The following is a 14,070-nucleotide window of genomic DNA, read 5'->3' as shown; positions in this document are numbered from 1 at the left end:
ATCTAAGGCGTTTTCTTTTTTCTGTTTATTATTTTTAGGGGGAGGGGGTCATACTGCCAAATACGGTGAGTGCAGATTGTATGACACTATCATTCATTCGTGCGATTTACTCGTGTGTAACGACAAGGGGTGAGGGTTATGCGAAAAGCTCTGTATACTACAGCACCTTATCGCTGACACCCAAGACCACATTTGCATCGAACTAAATATGAAAGCCACAAAATCAGGAAAGATTTCTGACATCATGAAAATTTAGGCACCTATACGACCAAACACGAAAAGACAGGGGAAAGGTGTTCATATCAAGATAAGAGTTTTACAGAAAACATTTTGATACTATCAAGGAAAAAGAAAAAAAAGAAAAGGAAACTTCAAAGAACATAAATAGAGAAAACGAGAGAGGAAGGAAAATCGAAAGGATGGGAATAGAGACGAAATATAGATACTATAATATAAAGATGCCAGTAGACAAAAATGGTAGATACACGGTGCTCTTTGTTATCTCTTGATGGCTTGCTAGTGTAAATTCTAGCACAGACAGATTGTCGACTGTTATGTGTCTGTGTATGAATCTTTGAAATAGCCAATTATGTGAGGATTGTAATTCCATCTCTAATCAACGGAAAACAAACGAACTTGTACTACTTATGCAGCGTACCGCTTACAACAATTAAAGGTCAACAGACTTTGAAGCATGCGCAGTAGCATGCGCAGGAATATCAGCTATCGGCAGCAAAGCTTAACGAACGAACTGCACGCATTAAAATTTTGTTTGCTTTTTTGACAACTGGTTATTACCGATGATTGAGTATAACAGTGTAAACATTACGGATCAGCCCATCTCAAAACTGCTGAGTCACGCAAGTTGAAATCTTCATAAGTCCGTTGGACTGACACGTCTCTCTGGAATAAAAAATGCTCGTATCTTGTAGATTCCAACTTGATATGAATATGACAATGTGCTGTAATGAACATAATTGTAGAGCATGAAGGAACAAAACAAAGTAATGCGAATGAGACATGAACGGAATCATCAGACTTTATGATTAATATCACATTGGTTGAAACGTTGTTTTCAGTCTAATTTCTCTTCCTGGCTTCTTTTTCCTTGCTTCCCTTAATAACATTCATCGTAAGCACCTTTATAAACCCATGATTATGACTGATCTTCAACCACCCTCTTCCCTATATAATAAATATGCTTTGCATGCTTAAATCCAGTTCTCATTTTAATACGCTCTGATCAGGTTTATTGAAAATGCTCTCTTTCTATTTGGATGGAAGGGGATGATAATGAAGGGGGGGGGGGATTAAATCCCAACATATCACAAGTCATGTCGCCACAATGTGCAGAACATTTTATTGCTACTTGATATGAATATGACATGTTAAAATATATTGGGAATACTCATATCATATCGCAGAGCATGAATGAGCATAAGAAAGTACTGGAGATCAGACAAGAACCACCTTGCGGTTGTTAGATTCATTATGGAACCCTCAGACCGTATGATTTATATAAAATTAATCTCATAATGATGGAAACGATATTGTCAGACTTGTTTTCTCTCTCTCTCTGCTTTTCTTTTTCTTGCTTCCCTCAATAACATTCATCGTAAACAACTTTATAAACCCATGAATATAACTGTCTTCAACCGCTCTCTTCCCTAAATAATATGCTTTGCATGCTTAAATCCAGTTCTCTTTTTGATAATATGATGCTCTGATCAGGTTTATTGAAAATTCCCTCTTTCTTTTTGGAGGGTAGAGGATGCTGGTGAACGGGAGGGGGTAGGGGAGGATTAAATCCCAACATATCACAAGTCACGTCGCTACAATGTGCAATACATTTTATACCAATGTAACTATAATGACAACATCCAGTTTAGCATTGATGAACTGAATCTTGTTGAAATAAACAAGCGTTAGGGAAAATATGATTTTAAAGATTTTTTTTTCTAATGTCAATTGGACTATCATAGCCATATCCAAAATTTGTACGCTGGTGGAGCAGTCTGGCGGAAAGATTTTTTTTCCCTAAGGAAATACCGAATACCATGCACGTTGAGAGTTTTGAGTGCTTGCTTAAGCTGACCTGGTATGTTTGCGTTTAGTTTCAGCTCAAAAGGGCTTATAATGGAAGTGAACTCTGCTCATACATTACAAACATACTCGCATAGACAAAGAAAAGTAGTGAGCTAATTGTTTGCCTTAGTGTGTAGATGTGGGTGTGGCGTAGTGAAAAGTCTACATCAAGAAATCGCCCCATATGGATGAAGCAATGTAAAGTCCACAGTATATTCAGATATTACGCAAATATCTATTCTGGTTTTTGTCACACACAAGTAAGGAACGTACACGGGAACCCTTTCCCTCAATCTTTCTTCTTTTTTTTGTGGGGTTGGTTCTTAATGACTGTTACAAATATTGGATCGCAGAACAGGACAATATGATTGAAGTTGTCGATCAGTATCATATCATACTTTTGTATTGTTTATTCAGAATGACACAATCATTGGAGTTACAGCCACTGAGATGGGTGCAAAGATGATATATCCACGCCAAGTTTCATTCAGTTTTCATGGGCCCAACAAACAACAACAACAACAACAACAACAACAACAACAAAACCAAGTTCATATTTGTCCTATACTTACTTCAATTTGGAACCTCGAACAATGGATTAATATCGTAAAATACCTTCATGACATTGACCATTGTACCATTCCCTTCATATGCTTTCTGTGTTCCTATAAGTACAACTGGTTGATTAGCGTGAACACAGCTCATTGTTACCTCCAGCTGCCTAGCTCATTTTGTTTAAGCCACTTTTCCCTCTAAAGCATAATATTGCTATAAAACAAACAAACAAATAAAACTACTTTCCCGTGAGATGCAAACCTGAGTTATATTCCCAATGAGGCCATCAGCCCAGTCAAGCCATGCTCACGCTGACGGTCTCCCGCTTACTTCTTCTTTTTCTGTAAATATGCACTTGTAAGTGTGTGTTTGTTGCTTTTTTTTTATTTTTGTATTATAAAATCAACATATTCCATACAGTAAGAAGAGTGTTTTACATAAAGGTCAAGAAAAGAAAAAAAAAATACGGAGTGTAGCCCATATTCTGTAGTGACAATTACTGTCACTTCTGTCTTTACAAAGAGTTTTGTTATGGACGTGGTATAAACTGCACTTTTTTATTGTTCCTTTGTCATTTGGTTACGTCTTGTTTAAGATTGTCACAACCACGTAATTCAGTTTGATTTGATTTGATTTGATTGAGGGATTGAGAAGCAAAATAAATACGAACGAACGAACGAACCTTCGCCAAGCTTGGCCAGGGAACTAGATCTATTGAAGGTAAATGGCTCATCGCCATTTAAGATTCAGTATTAACTTGTTTTACACTGATTTCTGAAATCCTCATAGACTTGATACACAGGCCACCAGGCTCCTGTAAGGAACGGGTTAATGACGATCCGATTACTGCATATTGTCATTTCAATTTAATATTCTTGAAAGTAGCCTTGTATCCTTCTTTCTATTGATATTTTTTATCAGTGCTATTTCCATCTCCATTCTTCGTGTATTACTGATCATCAACATCAACATGCATGCAACACAAACACCAAAAAAAAAATGAAAGTTTCCATTTTTTCAAATTTGTATTTCTCATAGAACATTAAGATAAAAATCAATGTATCATATACCAGGTAATCTAATTTGATAGAAAAGTAATTTGATTGGTTATCAGACTAGTAGGTTAATACTAAGTAAAACTATACGCATGAGTGAACACATTCGGTTTTTCTTCCAAGGCACAAAAGTAAAAATTGCCGAAATTAAAATTTGTCCTTCATTTTAGAATACCCCTCAAAATATTAATTCTAAAAAACACTGATTTGACGCTGTGAGAGACATGAATGGAATTGTGAAAATTAGTTTTCGTTCTCTGTATTATCTCCTTATGTCCTTAATAAAGACAAAGTGGGAACCTTAAGGGGGAACATGAACATTTGTCATCAACTCGAACTTTAAATGACATAGGGAGTAAGCCACAAATGTGATAAAATGGACAAAATTCCTTTGTTTCATTCTTTTAATTCAGGAATTCCAAAATTAACGAGACAAATTCAAGAACCAGGTTTTTTTTTTTCAATTTTCCTCATTTGAAATAACATTTAAACTCTTTACCAAGTTTGGTGATATTGCTTCTTCTCTAATGTCAATTGAATTTGGATTTGATAGATTATTTTTAGCCTTTCATTATCTTTAGGGGCTACAAAGACATAAGGATTATAGGTTTATTTTAGCAAATTAATTCATGTTTCCTATTGTGTTAAGTTTGTCTTTTGCTCTCATTGTTATGGAAGAGCACTTACTCATGAATGACGACTTGTTCACTTGCAATTTTGAAATACTTTTGTGCCTTGGAAGAGAAAAACGAATGTGTTTACTCATGCGTAAAGTCTCCCTTTTTTAGTGACCTACCAGGTTGATAATTACCTTTAACATGGTATAGAAAACATTACTTTTTAGCCCGTTTGTGCGAAAGAAGAACTAAAAAAAGGTTTACTTTTTCCTTTTTTTCTTTGTTAATTTTTTGCTGACAGTATTTGTGACATTTTAGTTGACTTATTGAAGATTTCATTTGAAAGAGAGGAACCATGAAATAAAGCATATTGAAGCATACCCGACACAAGCACACACACACAGACAAAGATAAGCAAACAAATATACGCACAAACAATAACGCACAAACGGCATGAACGGTATCAATTGCAAAAACATGCAGTTGAGTATTGTACTCTCGTGGGATATAAAATTAATGATTCTCGTCTTGTGCCTATCTATCACAAAATAAATTAAATTTTCGAAAATTGTAACAAAATTAAATGATATTTGACAAACTTGTATTGCAGGTGTGTGCATATATATATATATATATATACATATATATATATATATATATATATATATATATATATAAACATGTATTATATATTACAGGACTCCACACCAACCTTTATTTTTGGTGGCCCAAAGGCAAACATCCGACCTTCTTTGGTGGCCCGATCAGGCCACCAAATTCTTCATTTCTGAAATTTTGGTGGCCCGACGTGCGTTTTTGGTGGCCCCGGGCCACCGGGCCACCGTTTGTGTCGAGCCCTGTCCTGTATATTGTGTGTGTCTGTGTGAGAGCTATGTATTATGCACTGCACTTATACGAATGGATTTCAAAGTGTCGATAAGATTACAAGTCTGAGTATAAGCCAAAACACGAAATTGAACACTGAAAACCTATTGTGTTTGGGTTTCTTTTCTTCAGTTATTTTGCAAATGTCTTAGGCCATTCCATGCTTTATTTCCTTGATTATCTGGCATTTCAATTTTTACATATCAAGCTCTCTAAATCTACTGGAGACAAACTTCAATCCACATCAATAAACCATAATTGATATATTTAATTTTTTTTTCCCAAATACTAGTAATGCCGACTTGAAAGTACTTAATGTAGGAATAACAAAGTAAGAGCAAGAAACAAAGTACACTGTATTCGGTTCTGTCACGACTGCAGGCAGACTTTTATTTACCGCATGAAACCAAATGGATTCATGTTGGCGAACTCAATTTTTATGGTAATGTTATGAATGCTCGCGGTGCTTATTAGCATCGAGAACAAAGTCATCAGATAGTTTTCACGCGACATCCGGTGATAAACAGACAGCATTTGAATAATATACTTCAAACACACACACAAAAAAATGTTCCATGGACAAATATATAAACTGAAATTCTTGCAGTAATTTGAACTCACAACATCACAATATAAAAAGATTAATACTACTATGATGACAACCAGTAATCGTGAAAAAGTAAAATCTGTCGCCACATCCACCTTATGTCAATGCTGTAAGACATTATAACATGTATAGTTGCTTTTCATTTTCCTGTTACCAGGATCCATGCTAGTACTTAATTCAATTCAATTCAGTTCAATTCAATTCAATTCAATTAAATTAAATTCAATTCAATTCAATTCAATCATAGTTTATTTCCAATCAACGAAAATCAAGACATAGTACAAAGTATACATGTCATGAAATGATATTGTTCAAACATTTTGCAGAAGACTCTTGTAGTATACAAGATAAGTTATATAACAACAACAATAATTAGGAGGAACAATGCATAATATACTTTGTGGGCATGCGGAAAATAAATTCGATTATGGAAAATAGTGATCCACTAAAAAGCAAAGCTTGTGGGACGTGGATCGCTAGACAATTAATGAGTAAACAATATATTATTTTGGTTCTCTGGACTAGGAAAACTATAAAGTGATTCCATAGTATCTTAGCGTTGCATTTCCACTTGTTTCAATCTATGCATAAAGTTAGTTCCCTGTGTGTGTTCCCGATGCTAAGACAGACAAAGTGATGCCTACGTTTAGCACACCTCGTGTGCCGGGCCTTATCAATCGTTGTCAATCTACCGACAGTTCATACCAACGTACAAAGAACTTGGTATTTGAGACTAGAATTTGGTATTTATGAGCAGACCATGTCAGCGAGTACAACACATTACCTCTGGATATGTGATATTAAAAAAAAATATCTGATATTTCAGTTCAGAACCATACGCTGAATGGTGAAAATTCGATTTCAGTTCAGGAGACCCTATCATGTACAAGAGTTTCACTGATGTTATTCCAATATTGTCTCTCTTGACCAACGCACCCGTGATAGGAAGGTAGGAAAATTGCAGATGATTAATATATATATATATATATATATATATATATATATATATATACACATAATCTTGCAATATTTTTCTGCCGACTAAATTTGGCATCAACTAAAGCTAAACTTTACATTCCTGTACGAATGGTTGTGGACCTCTGACAGAGAATCCTTGAAACCCACTTGACACCCCAAAATGAATAAACTTGAAAAAAGGAAAAAAAATATTCCTTACAGAATTATACAAAAATGACAATAAATCGGACCAGACATAAGGAAGTTATGACATTTAAAATTTCACGTTTTGCGAAAAACATTATATCTTGACCTGTTCTTATGAATACTCAAATGAGCGAGGTGATGACATCACGCCCGCACAATTTTTCATGAATGTTACAAATGAAATTCGGAAAAAAAAAAACCCTATTATTTTTAGCTAATACAAGTAAAAGCATGTTCCCATACCAAGATATGACAGTTAGCATTGTTCTGTTTTTTAGTTTGTGTTTTTGTATTTACAGAGCTTAACTATGAGATTGTTGTCCTTTCTCTATATGGAATGAATATGAAATCGTGAGAGCATGACATCGTCAAGTTGCTGATTTGAATATTCATAAGGACTGGTCAAGAAAAGTTTTCTTAAAAAATCTGAAATTTTAAAATGTCATATCTTCCTTATTTCTTATCCATTTTTTTTTGTACTGTTCTGTAGGGAAGATTTTTCTCTTTCTTTTGAAGTTTATTTATGTTTGGGGTGACTTTCCTCTTTAAAAAGGCACGCTGCTTCTCTTTAAGCGGTATCTATCTTTGTCATCATCTGGTACCACATATCAGACCCTGTCGCCCCGATACCGTCGGCGTATTTCTGTGCCATCATACCCTTCCCTAAATCGCTGGTGAAATAGCGAACCTTGGGCTGCCCGGCGGCCAGGCACTCGATCACCACATCGGCGATGTCCTCGGGCTGCTGACTGCTCGGCATCATCTGCTCGTTGAGATCTGCTATGAAGGAAGAGAGAATCTGTAACGGAAAAAATAAAAGATTAAAGATGAATTGAATCATGATGACAACAACCAACTATGGGGATGATTATCTTCAAGGACATTTCCAACTTGTGTAAAAATGATTTCAAGTACAGTGACGAAATGATGATGCTTCTGTCCCACCATGCTCTGCTATAAGTCTGTATTTCCGTTAATTCAACATTATTTCATTTGTTTACTTCATTTACTGTATAACTAGTCCTATAGCACTCTTCTACTAATATTCCTACTTCTACTTTGATACTCAACGAGATGCATCATTCTTTATGTATATGTATATATATATATATGTATTATAGTACATAAACATAAACATGTACCAAGGGCCATCAGTTACTGATGTCGGGCCACCAAAAGAAAAAAAAAAGTTAGTGTCGAGCTTTGCATTATAGTGTGTTTGTGTATATGTGTTGAAAGTTGGTTGATTATACCTGTCCTGATTTGTCGTTCGGGTCGATTCCTTTTGCCGCTTGATGCAGGTCGGCCGAACCAGTTTTATTGGAGGACATGTTCTCCGAGAACTTGGTGACGACTCCACCGGGACAAATCGACGTTATCCTGCCACAGATTTTGATTGTTGGAATGAAAGTGAATAGACATGGAATAATGCGTACTTTTATAATATGAATAATGTAAATCTGTATATTATGTACTTGCATGACTACTTTCTAGTGTATACAATAATGTCGGCGAAGAAAGCCAGAATTCCTGCAGGTAAATTTCATGTAATACATGTATGATAATCTTCTTAAACGCTTTCAACATTCCATTACTCATTAAAATACGTTGAGGTATATTCAACCGTCAACTACTTGGATGGCAAACGCAACACCAGTATCATCATCATAGGTGATCATACCATCATACCAATGAAACGATAGTTTCATTAGAATCGGAGTGATGGTAATGTTTACATATACATTGGTTGATCATTCTATCTACAATAATTATCTATCAATATTTACACACTATGATGATGATTATACTAATAATGACGCCAATATGATACCCACATCTTGAAGACTATTTCTGCATCTACATCTATTTCTGCTGTCATTCTTTAAATTCATCATTTGAGGAAGAGATAGAATGTTGTTTTAAAGATGGGTTTGCCGCTGCCGATTAGATAAATTCGATCAAGCCCTATCGCCCCATTATACCCCGACCCATCTCGACCAAAATGATCGATTGTTGTTAGACACGAGCTCTTCCCGACCTCTCCTTGATCTAAATTATTACAAGTATTGACGACCCACATTTGACAATTCACGTCTTCTGCACTTAATACGCATTATCTTCATACCGCAAAGAGCTCAACTTATACTTTATTTCATTTTTAAAAAACTCTTTCAGAAAATACAGAAAGCCCAAATCAAATCTCTTTGTCAGACCTACTGTGAAACCAGGAATTTTGTAACGTACACATGGGCAGATTTCGATTTGCATATTGCTTCTGATATTTTCAAATTCAATACTCTCGCTTACCACACTCCAAAGCATCGCAGCTCGGGATACAGAGATTCCGTCAAGCCCTCCATTGCAAACTTTGTCGAAGCGTAGACGGACCCAAACGGAAAACCTGTATTGATTTGCGTGATATCAATCAAACACTCTCATGTACACTATGAAATTGAAATTGTGAAGTATGCATCAACGAATTGTTCAAATCATGACAACAGACACACTTCACTATTGAATTATTATTTGATAATACCGTAATAGCTAAAATTTGTACAAACTCCTTTGTAGAGATATTCATTATGAGCTCCCTCGTGGAGACGTTCAGTATGAGCTCCCTCGTGGAGACATTCAGTACGAGCTCCCTAGTGGAGACATCCAGTATGAGCTCCCTTGTGGAGGCATTCAGTATGAGCTCCCTCGTGGAGACATTCAATACGAGATCCCTCGTGGAAACATTCAGTATGAGCTCCCTTGTGGAGGCATTCAGTATGAGCTACCTCGTGGAGACATTCATTATGAGCTCCCTTGTGGAGACATCTATTATGAGCTCCCTCGTGGAGACATACAGTACGAGCTCCCTAGTGGAGACATCCAGTATGAGCTCCCTTGTGGAGGTATTCTGTATGAGCTCCCTCGTGGAGACATTCAGTACGAGCTCCCTCGTGGAGATATTCAATATGAGCTCCCTTGTGGAGGCATTCAGTGTGAGCTCCCTCGTGGAGACATTCAGTACGAGCTCCTTCGTGGAGACATTCATTATGAGCTCCCTCTCGTGGAGACATGATATTGTATATCTTATACTAATGTTTTATTTGTTTAAGATTTATTATGATCTGATTTTATGTCACTATTGTGTGAGGCAGATGATTTTCTCTCTTTTTCTTTTCTTTCTTTTTTAAAACAACAACAACAACACACTTTACCTTACCCCGTGCCCGCACTGACTAAACACCTGCTGAAAACGTTACTCTGTTTACAGAAATCAAATACGCCTACACTTAATTTTAGAACTTCAAGTATATAACAAATGAAAAATAAAAACGGCAAACAAGTCAAAAGACTTCCAATGCTTTTACACATCCAATTACGACTCACTAGACTCCAGTGTCCCGTTACTTTAATCATCATTTGAAAAAAACCTCAATAAGAGGATTGCCAAACCAGACCTCCATTATCATCAACTTGTATTCATTTGTGTATGTGTGTGTGTGTGTGTGTGTGTGTGTGTGTGTGAATACTATCTATATTTTACACTGCTGCGGGAACTTGTTTTAAAAAAAAAGCATTGCTAATGATATTAAGAATAACGCTGATAATAAAATGTATATGTGACGTTATGTAATTTTATTGACTTGTGGTTGAGTGGCTCCACTTCGATATCTTAACGTGGTGTATAATCATACATAATAATCATTAGTTAAGCGCGGGCATGCAGACTGATGGTTTCCAAATGCATTACTCTTCGTATAGATTAAAGGAAATTATCAAATTTACTATCACAAGCGCGACACACTTTAGCAACACACACACACACACACACACACACACACACATACACAGACACGACCCACCCTACCCACCCATCCCCCCTCCCCCCCCAAAAAAAAAAAAAAAAAATAATATCAACACACCGCTGATTCCCCCAAGACTGCTAATGTTGATGATGCGCCCAGATTTCTGCCGCTTCATAATTGGAACCACTTCTTGGATCAGGCGGTACGTTCCAATCATGTTTGTGTCCATCATTTTCCTCATGTCCGCCATCGGCATCTGTTCAAAGAGTCCCAAGTAACCAAATGCGGCGTTGTTCACTGGGAGACAAGAAGGTAATGTCAACGTTACTTTTTTTTTTTATTTATTTATTCTCCACTCATGGGACGGATAGCCCTGGTCAGCTAAGAGCTGTTTTTCACAGGGGTCCGACTTACAAGAGACACAATCTACAAGGTCAGATAGCAAAAATCAAAGCAGCTATTTTGGCCTATATTTCAGCAGGACGACTGAATAGTTGCATAAAACACAGAAATCCATGAAACACGCTTTGTAGAGGTTAGCTATTATCGACAGTTCAATTCTCGAGTAAAAGAGAGGCACTTATTGATCGTCATGCGTGAGACTGAATATGGAATAAACTGAGCAGACCGTCTACGCAAGTCATCGCATTAATTCGTGACGAGCAATCCATTATGGACTATTTATCATCATCTTATTGTGTTACTCTAATTTGACGAGATCTCTGTTCAATTTAACAGTAGTTCAATTCTAAGTGCAATGTATTACTTCTCTTGATATTTACACAACTGTGCTTCCTTCAGAGGGACTAAAAACGTTTAGTTTCTTTCGTCTAAGCGTTTGTGACCCTGCATCACAAAACCAACAAAAAGTCGCCAGACATGAATATTTAGTTAAGGGCAGGTTCTGAAAGAGTAGATTTTAAGCTTTAAAATGATGTATGAATCAATTCAAATGGACTCTCACAGATAAACCAATGTAAATATCGGAAAGAAAGCACACAATCTGGAAAGGTGTGAACTGAGAAAAGAGGCTCTGATGAACAGAGTCTATTCAAACGCTTAACCTTTACTAAACCGTGCTAGCTGTGCAGTGAATGGGACAAAAAAACAGGATGTAAACCATCGGAGTAATAACAATGAAGGGATTATCTGATTAAGCTGAAATTAAGCATGCTCTATTAACACATTCTCTCCATGATCAATGCCAACTCAATGCTGTAGAATTATTCTTTCAAAAGTTATGAGAGTTGAAAATGAAGAGTGTGCAAAGGATTTTCAAGAAATGAAATGGGGCATTCACAAAGGCTTCACAATATATCATATACTTTAGCAGCGCTCACTCTACACTGCTCTATCAGTTTTAAGCTCGAGCTCAATCACATTAAGTATGTTTAGGCCTACTACAAACAGTTCAGTTCTTGTTGAAGAATGTTTTGAACATCATGCCTTTTAAGCAAGATCTACATGTAGCCAACTGGTATTCACCCATAAAAATATTTGAAAGATACCGTTTATTGACCCAGTTTATAAAACAAATAATGCACAGGTTTAAGTTCGTGAGGTTAGTAGAGGTGCTACTCACTCTTGGGTATTCACAATGTCACGCAACGTACCCTCGTGCATGTTTCACCATTGCAAACACCTTCGAGTGCGCTTTATCTCCACTTAGGCACTCTCAGCTGTGCATTTTTTTTTATATACTAACCGACGATGTCGATTCGGCTGTGTCTCTTCATGATCTCCTTCATGACTGAAACGATCTGTTCTTCTTTCGTGATGTCCAGTTGGAGGATGAAGAGACTCCTGTTGAGGGCGCTGCCGGCTGCTTCCACGAGTTCTCCCTTCTTTGCCAGGTTCCTCATGGTGGCGTAGACCAGGAACGACTTCTTTGGGTCCTGGGCCAGCTTGACTGCCGTGGAGAGACCGATCCCTGACGAGCAACCGGTTATGAGGACAACCCCTGTAGCCATGATTGATGAAGCGTCTTTTCCTGGAGCACGAGTTTAAAGGTACAGTTTACCACTGGGAGCAGTGATTAAAAAAAAAATGTTCAAAATATCACATTTGATGCAAATATTATGTAGGTCAGTTGTATCACAAAACATCCTACCATACAGAAATTTCGTAATAAAGCCTAAAATATAAGGAGATATCACTATTTTCCCACTACACTTTAACTGTAGACGGTTAGACACATTTTTATTATAACTATTGTTCACTTTTTATATACTTGATAACAATACTTAACATTGATTATACAGATTCAAATTTTAACATCGGTTGTTTCTATCCCCAATTCACCTTTTAGAAGTATTTGAAGCACTAAACATGGGTTGTTGTTTCGTCTGCAATTGGTTAATGATGCCTTTAAGTGGTCATGACCGTGTGATAGTGTTTATGATGGTGTACTATATTTTCACAATCATTCCTAATTACGCTTTTATATGTCTTACCTTATATGTTACTTTAATACAGCACTGTTTTCTTTGAAGTTCTCTCAAACAATGTTATCATCAAGACTGATAACCTTTTGATTAACGTTGTTTAATGTTGTTTTTATTGTGTATCATATCATTACATCACTGTCGACCTAGGATGACTTACTTCAAGCAAAAAGATGTTAATGCCATAAAACATTGTTGTGGTGTGTCTATAATACGTATAGGAAGACATCTTTAAATCATATGTGAAACAAGTACTTTGCAAAAACATCACGAGTCGTTACTTAGAGATGGCATTAGTCTATCCCATTGTCCTACAGGATATATAATTTTATAGGTTTGTTGTTGTTTTTTCGCACGTGCAGAAAACAAAACAAAAGAAAGATATATCAATTTTAGTTTACAGCAGAAGTCAATACTGGATGATCTTAATGATAAACGATCAGGCAGTCTTAATTGTCCGTGGACTACGCCCAAGCCAAACACTCAAGACAATTACATCTGTGGATTCTTTCAAACATTGCTCGACCAGATATAGACGCTACAATCGTACATTTCTAGTTCACCACTCCATATCGCAGTATAGAAATATTAACAACTGTCACACTCCATTCTTCGTTGATATCAGTAAATAACCCGTGGGTTAAGAGCTCAGTCATGATCACTTGGCTCAACTTCATCTAAAATTACATTTAAGAGCTAATCAAAGTAATTGATGGTTCACTTTATTTTTCTTAACAGCACGAAAAAAAAACTACTATGTATCATCCTTTTTACTTTAATCAGACTGCACGCAGGGCTTTCCAGCAGTGAGGTCAAATTAATGCCCAATAACTTGAGCAAGTTGAACAGGTTACTTACAAT

General features: G+C 36.5%; 1 protein-coding gene across 1 annotated transcript; it reads right to left on the bottom strand.

Moving 5' to 3' along the window:
• Positions 1-7,536: 7,536 nt before the first annotated feature.
• LOC140231985 (retinol dehydrogenase 8-like) lies at positions 7,537-12,735 on the bottom strand. Its single transcript, XM_072312137.1, has 5 exons — positions 12,471-12,735; positions 10,883-11,062; positions 9,276-9,369; positions 8,222-8,348; positions 7,537-7,767 (listed from the first exon to the last, which is right to left on the bottom strand). Exons 1-5 carry the CDS (start codon positions 12,733-12,735, stop codon positions 7,537-7,539), a joined length of 897 nt encoding a protein of 298 aa, XP_072168238.1.
• Between the last annotated feature and the right edge of the window lie 1,335 nt (positions 12,736-14,070).

The sequence above is a fragment of the Diadema setosum genome, chromosome 8 (assembly GCF_964275005.1).
Source record: "Diadema setosum chromosome 8, eeDiaSeto1, whole genome shotgun sequence".
Lineage (NCBI taxonomy): Eukaryota > Metazoa > Echinodermata > Echinoidea > Diadematoida > Diadematidae > Diadema > Diadema setosum.
The sequence above is the reverse complement of the archived record's forward strand: the minus strand, read 5'-3'. Positions and strand labels throughout refer to the sequence as shown.

Bases quoted from the DNA above. Each gene is read 5' to 3' on its own strand.
- LOC140231985 (XM_072312137.1), bottom strand. From the start codon at position 12,735: ATGGCTACAGGGGTTGTCCTCATAACCGGTTGCTCGTCAGGGATCGGT. The intron at 8,349-9,275 runs GTAAGCGAGAGT...AATCTGTGGCAG, and splicing joins CTGCGATGCTTTGGAGTGTG to GATAACGTCGATTTGTCCCG. The intron at 7,768-8,221 runs GTATAATCAACC...TTTCCGTTACAG, and splicing joins CGAACGACAAATCAGGACAG to ATTCTCTCTTCCTTCATAGC.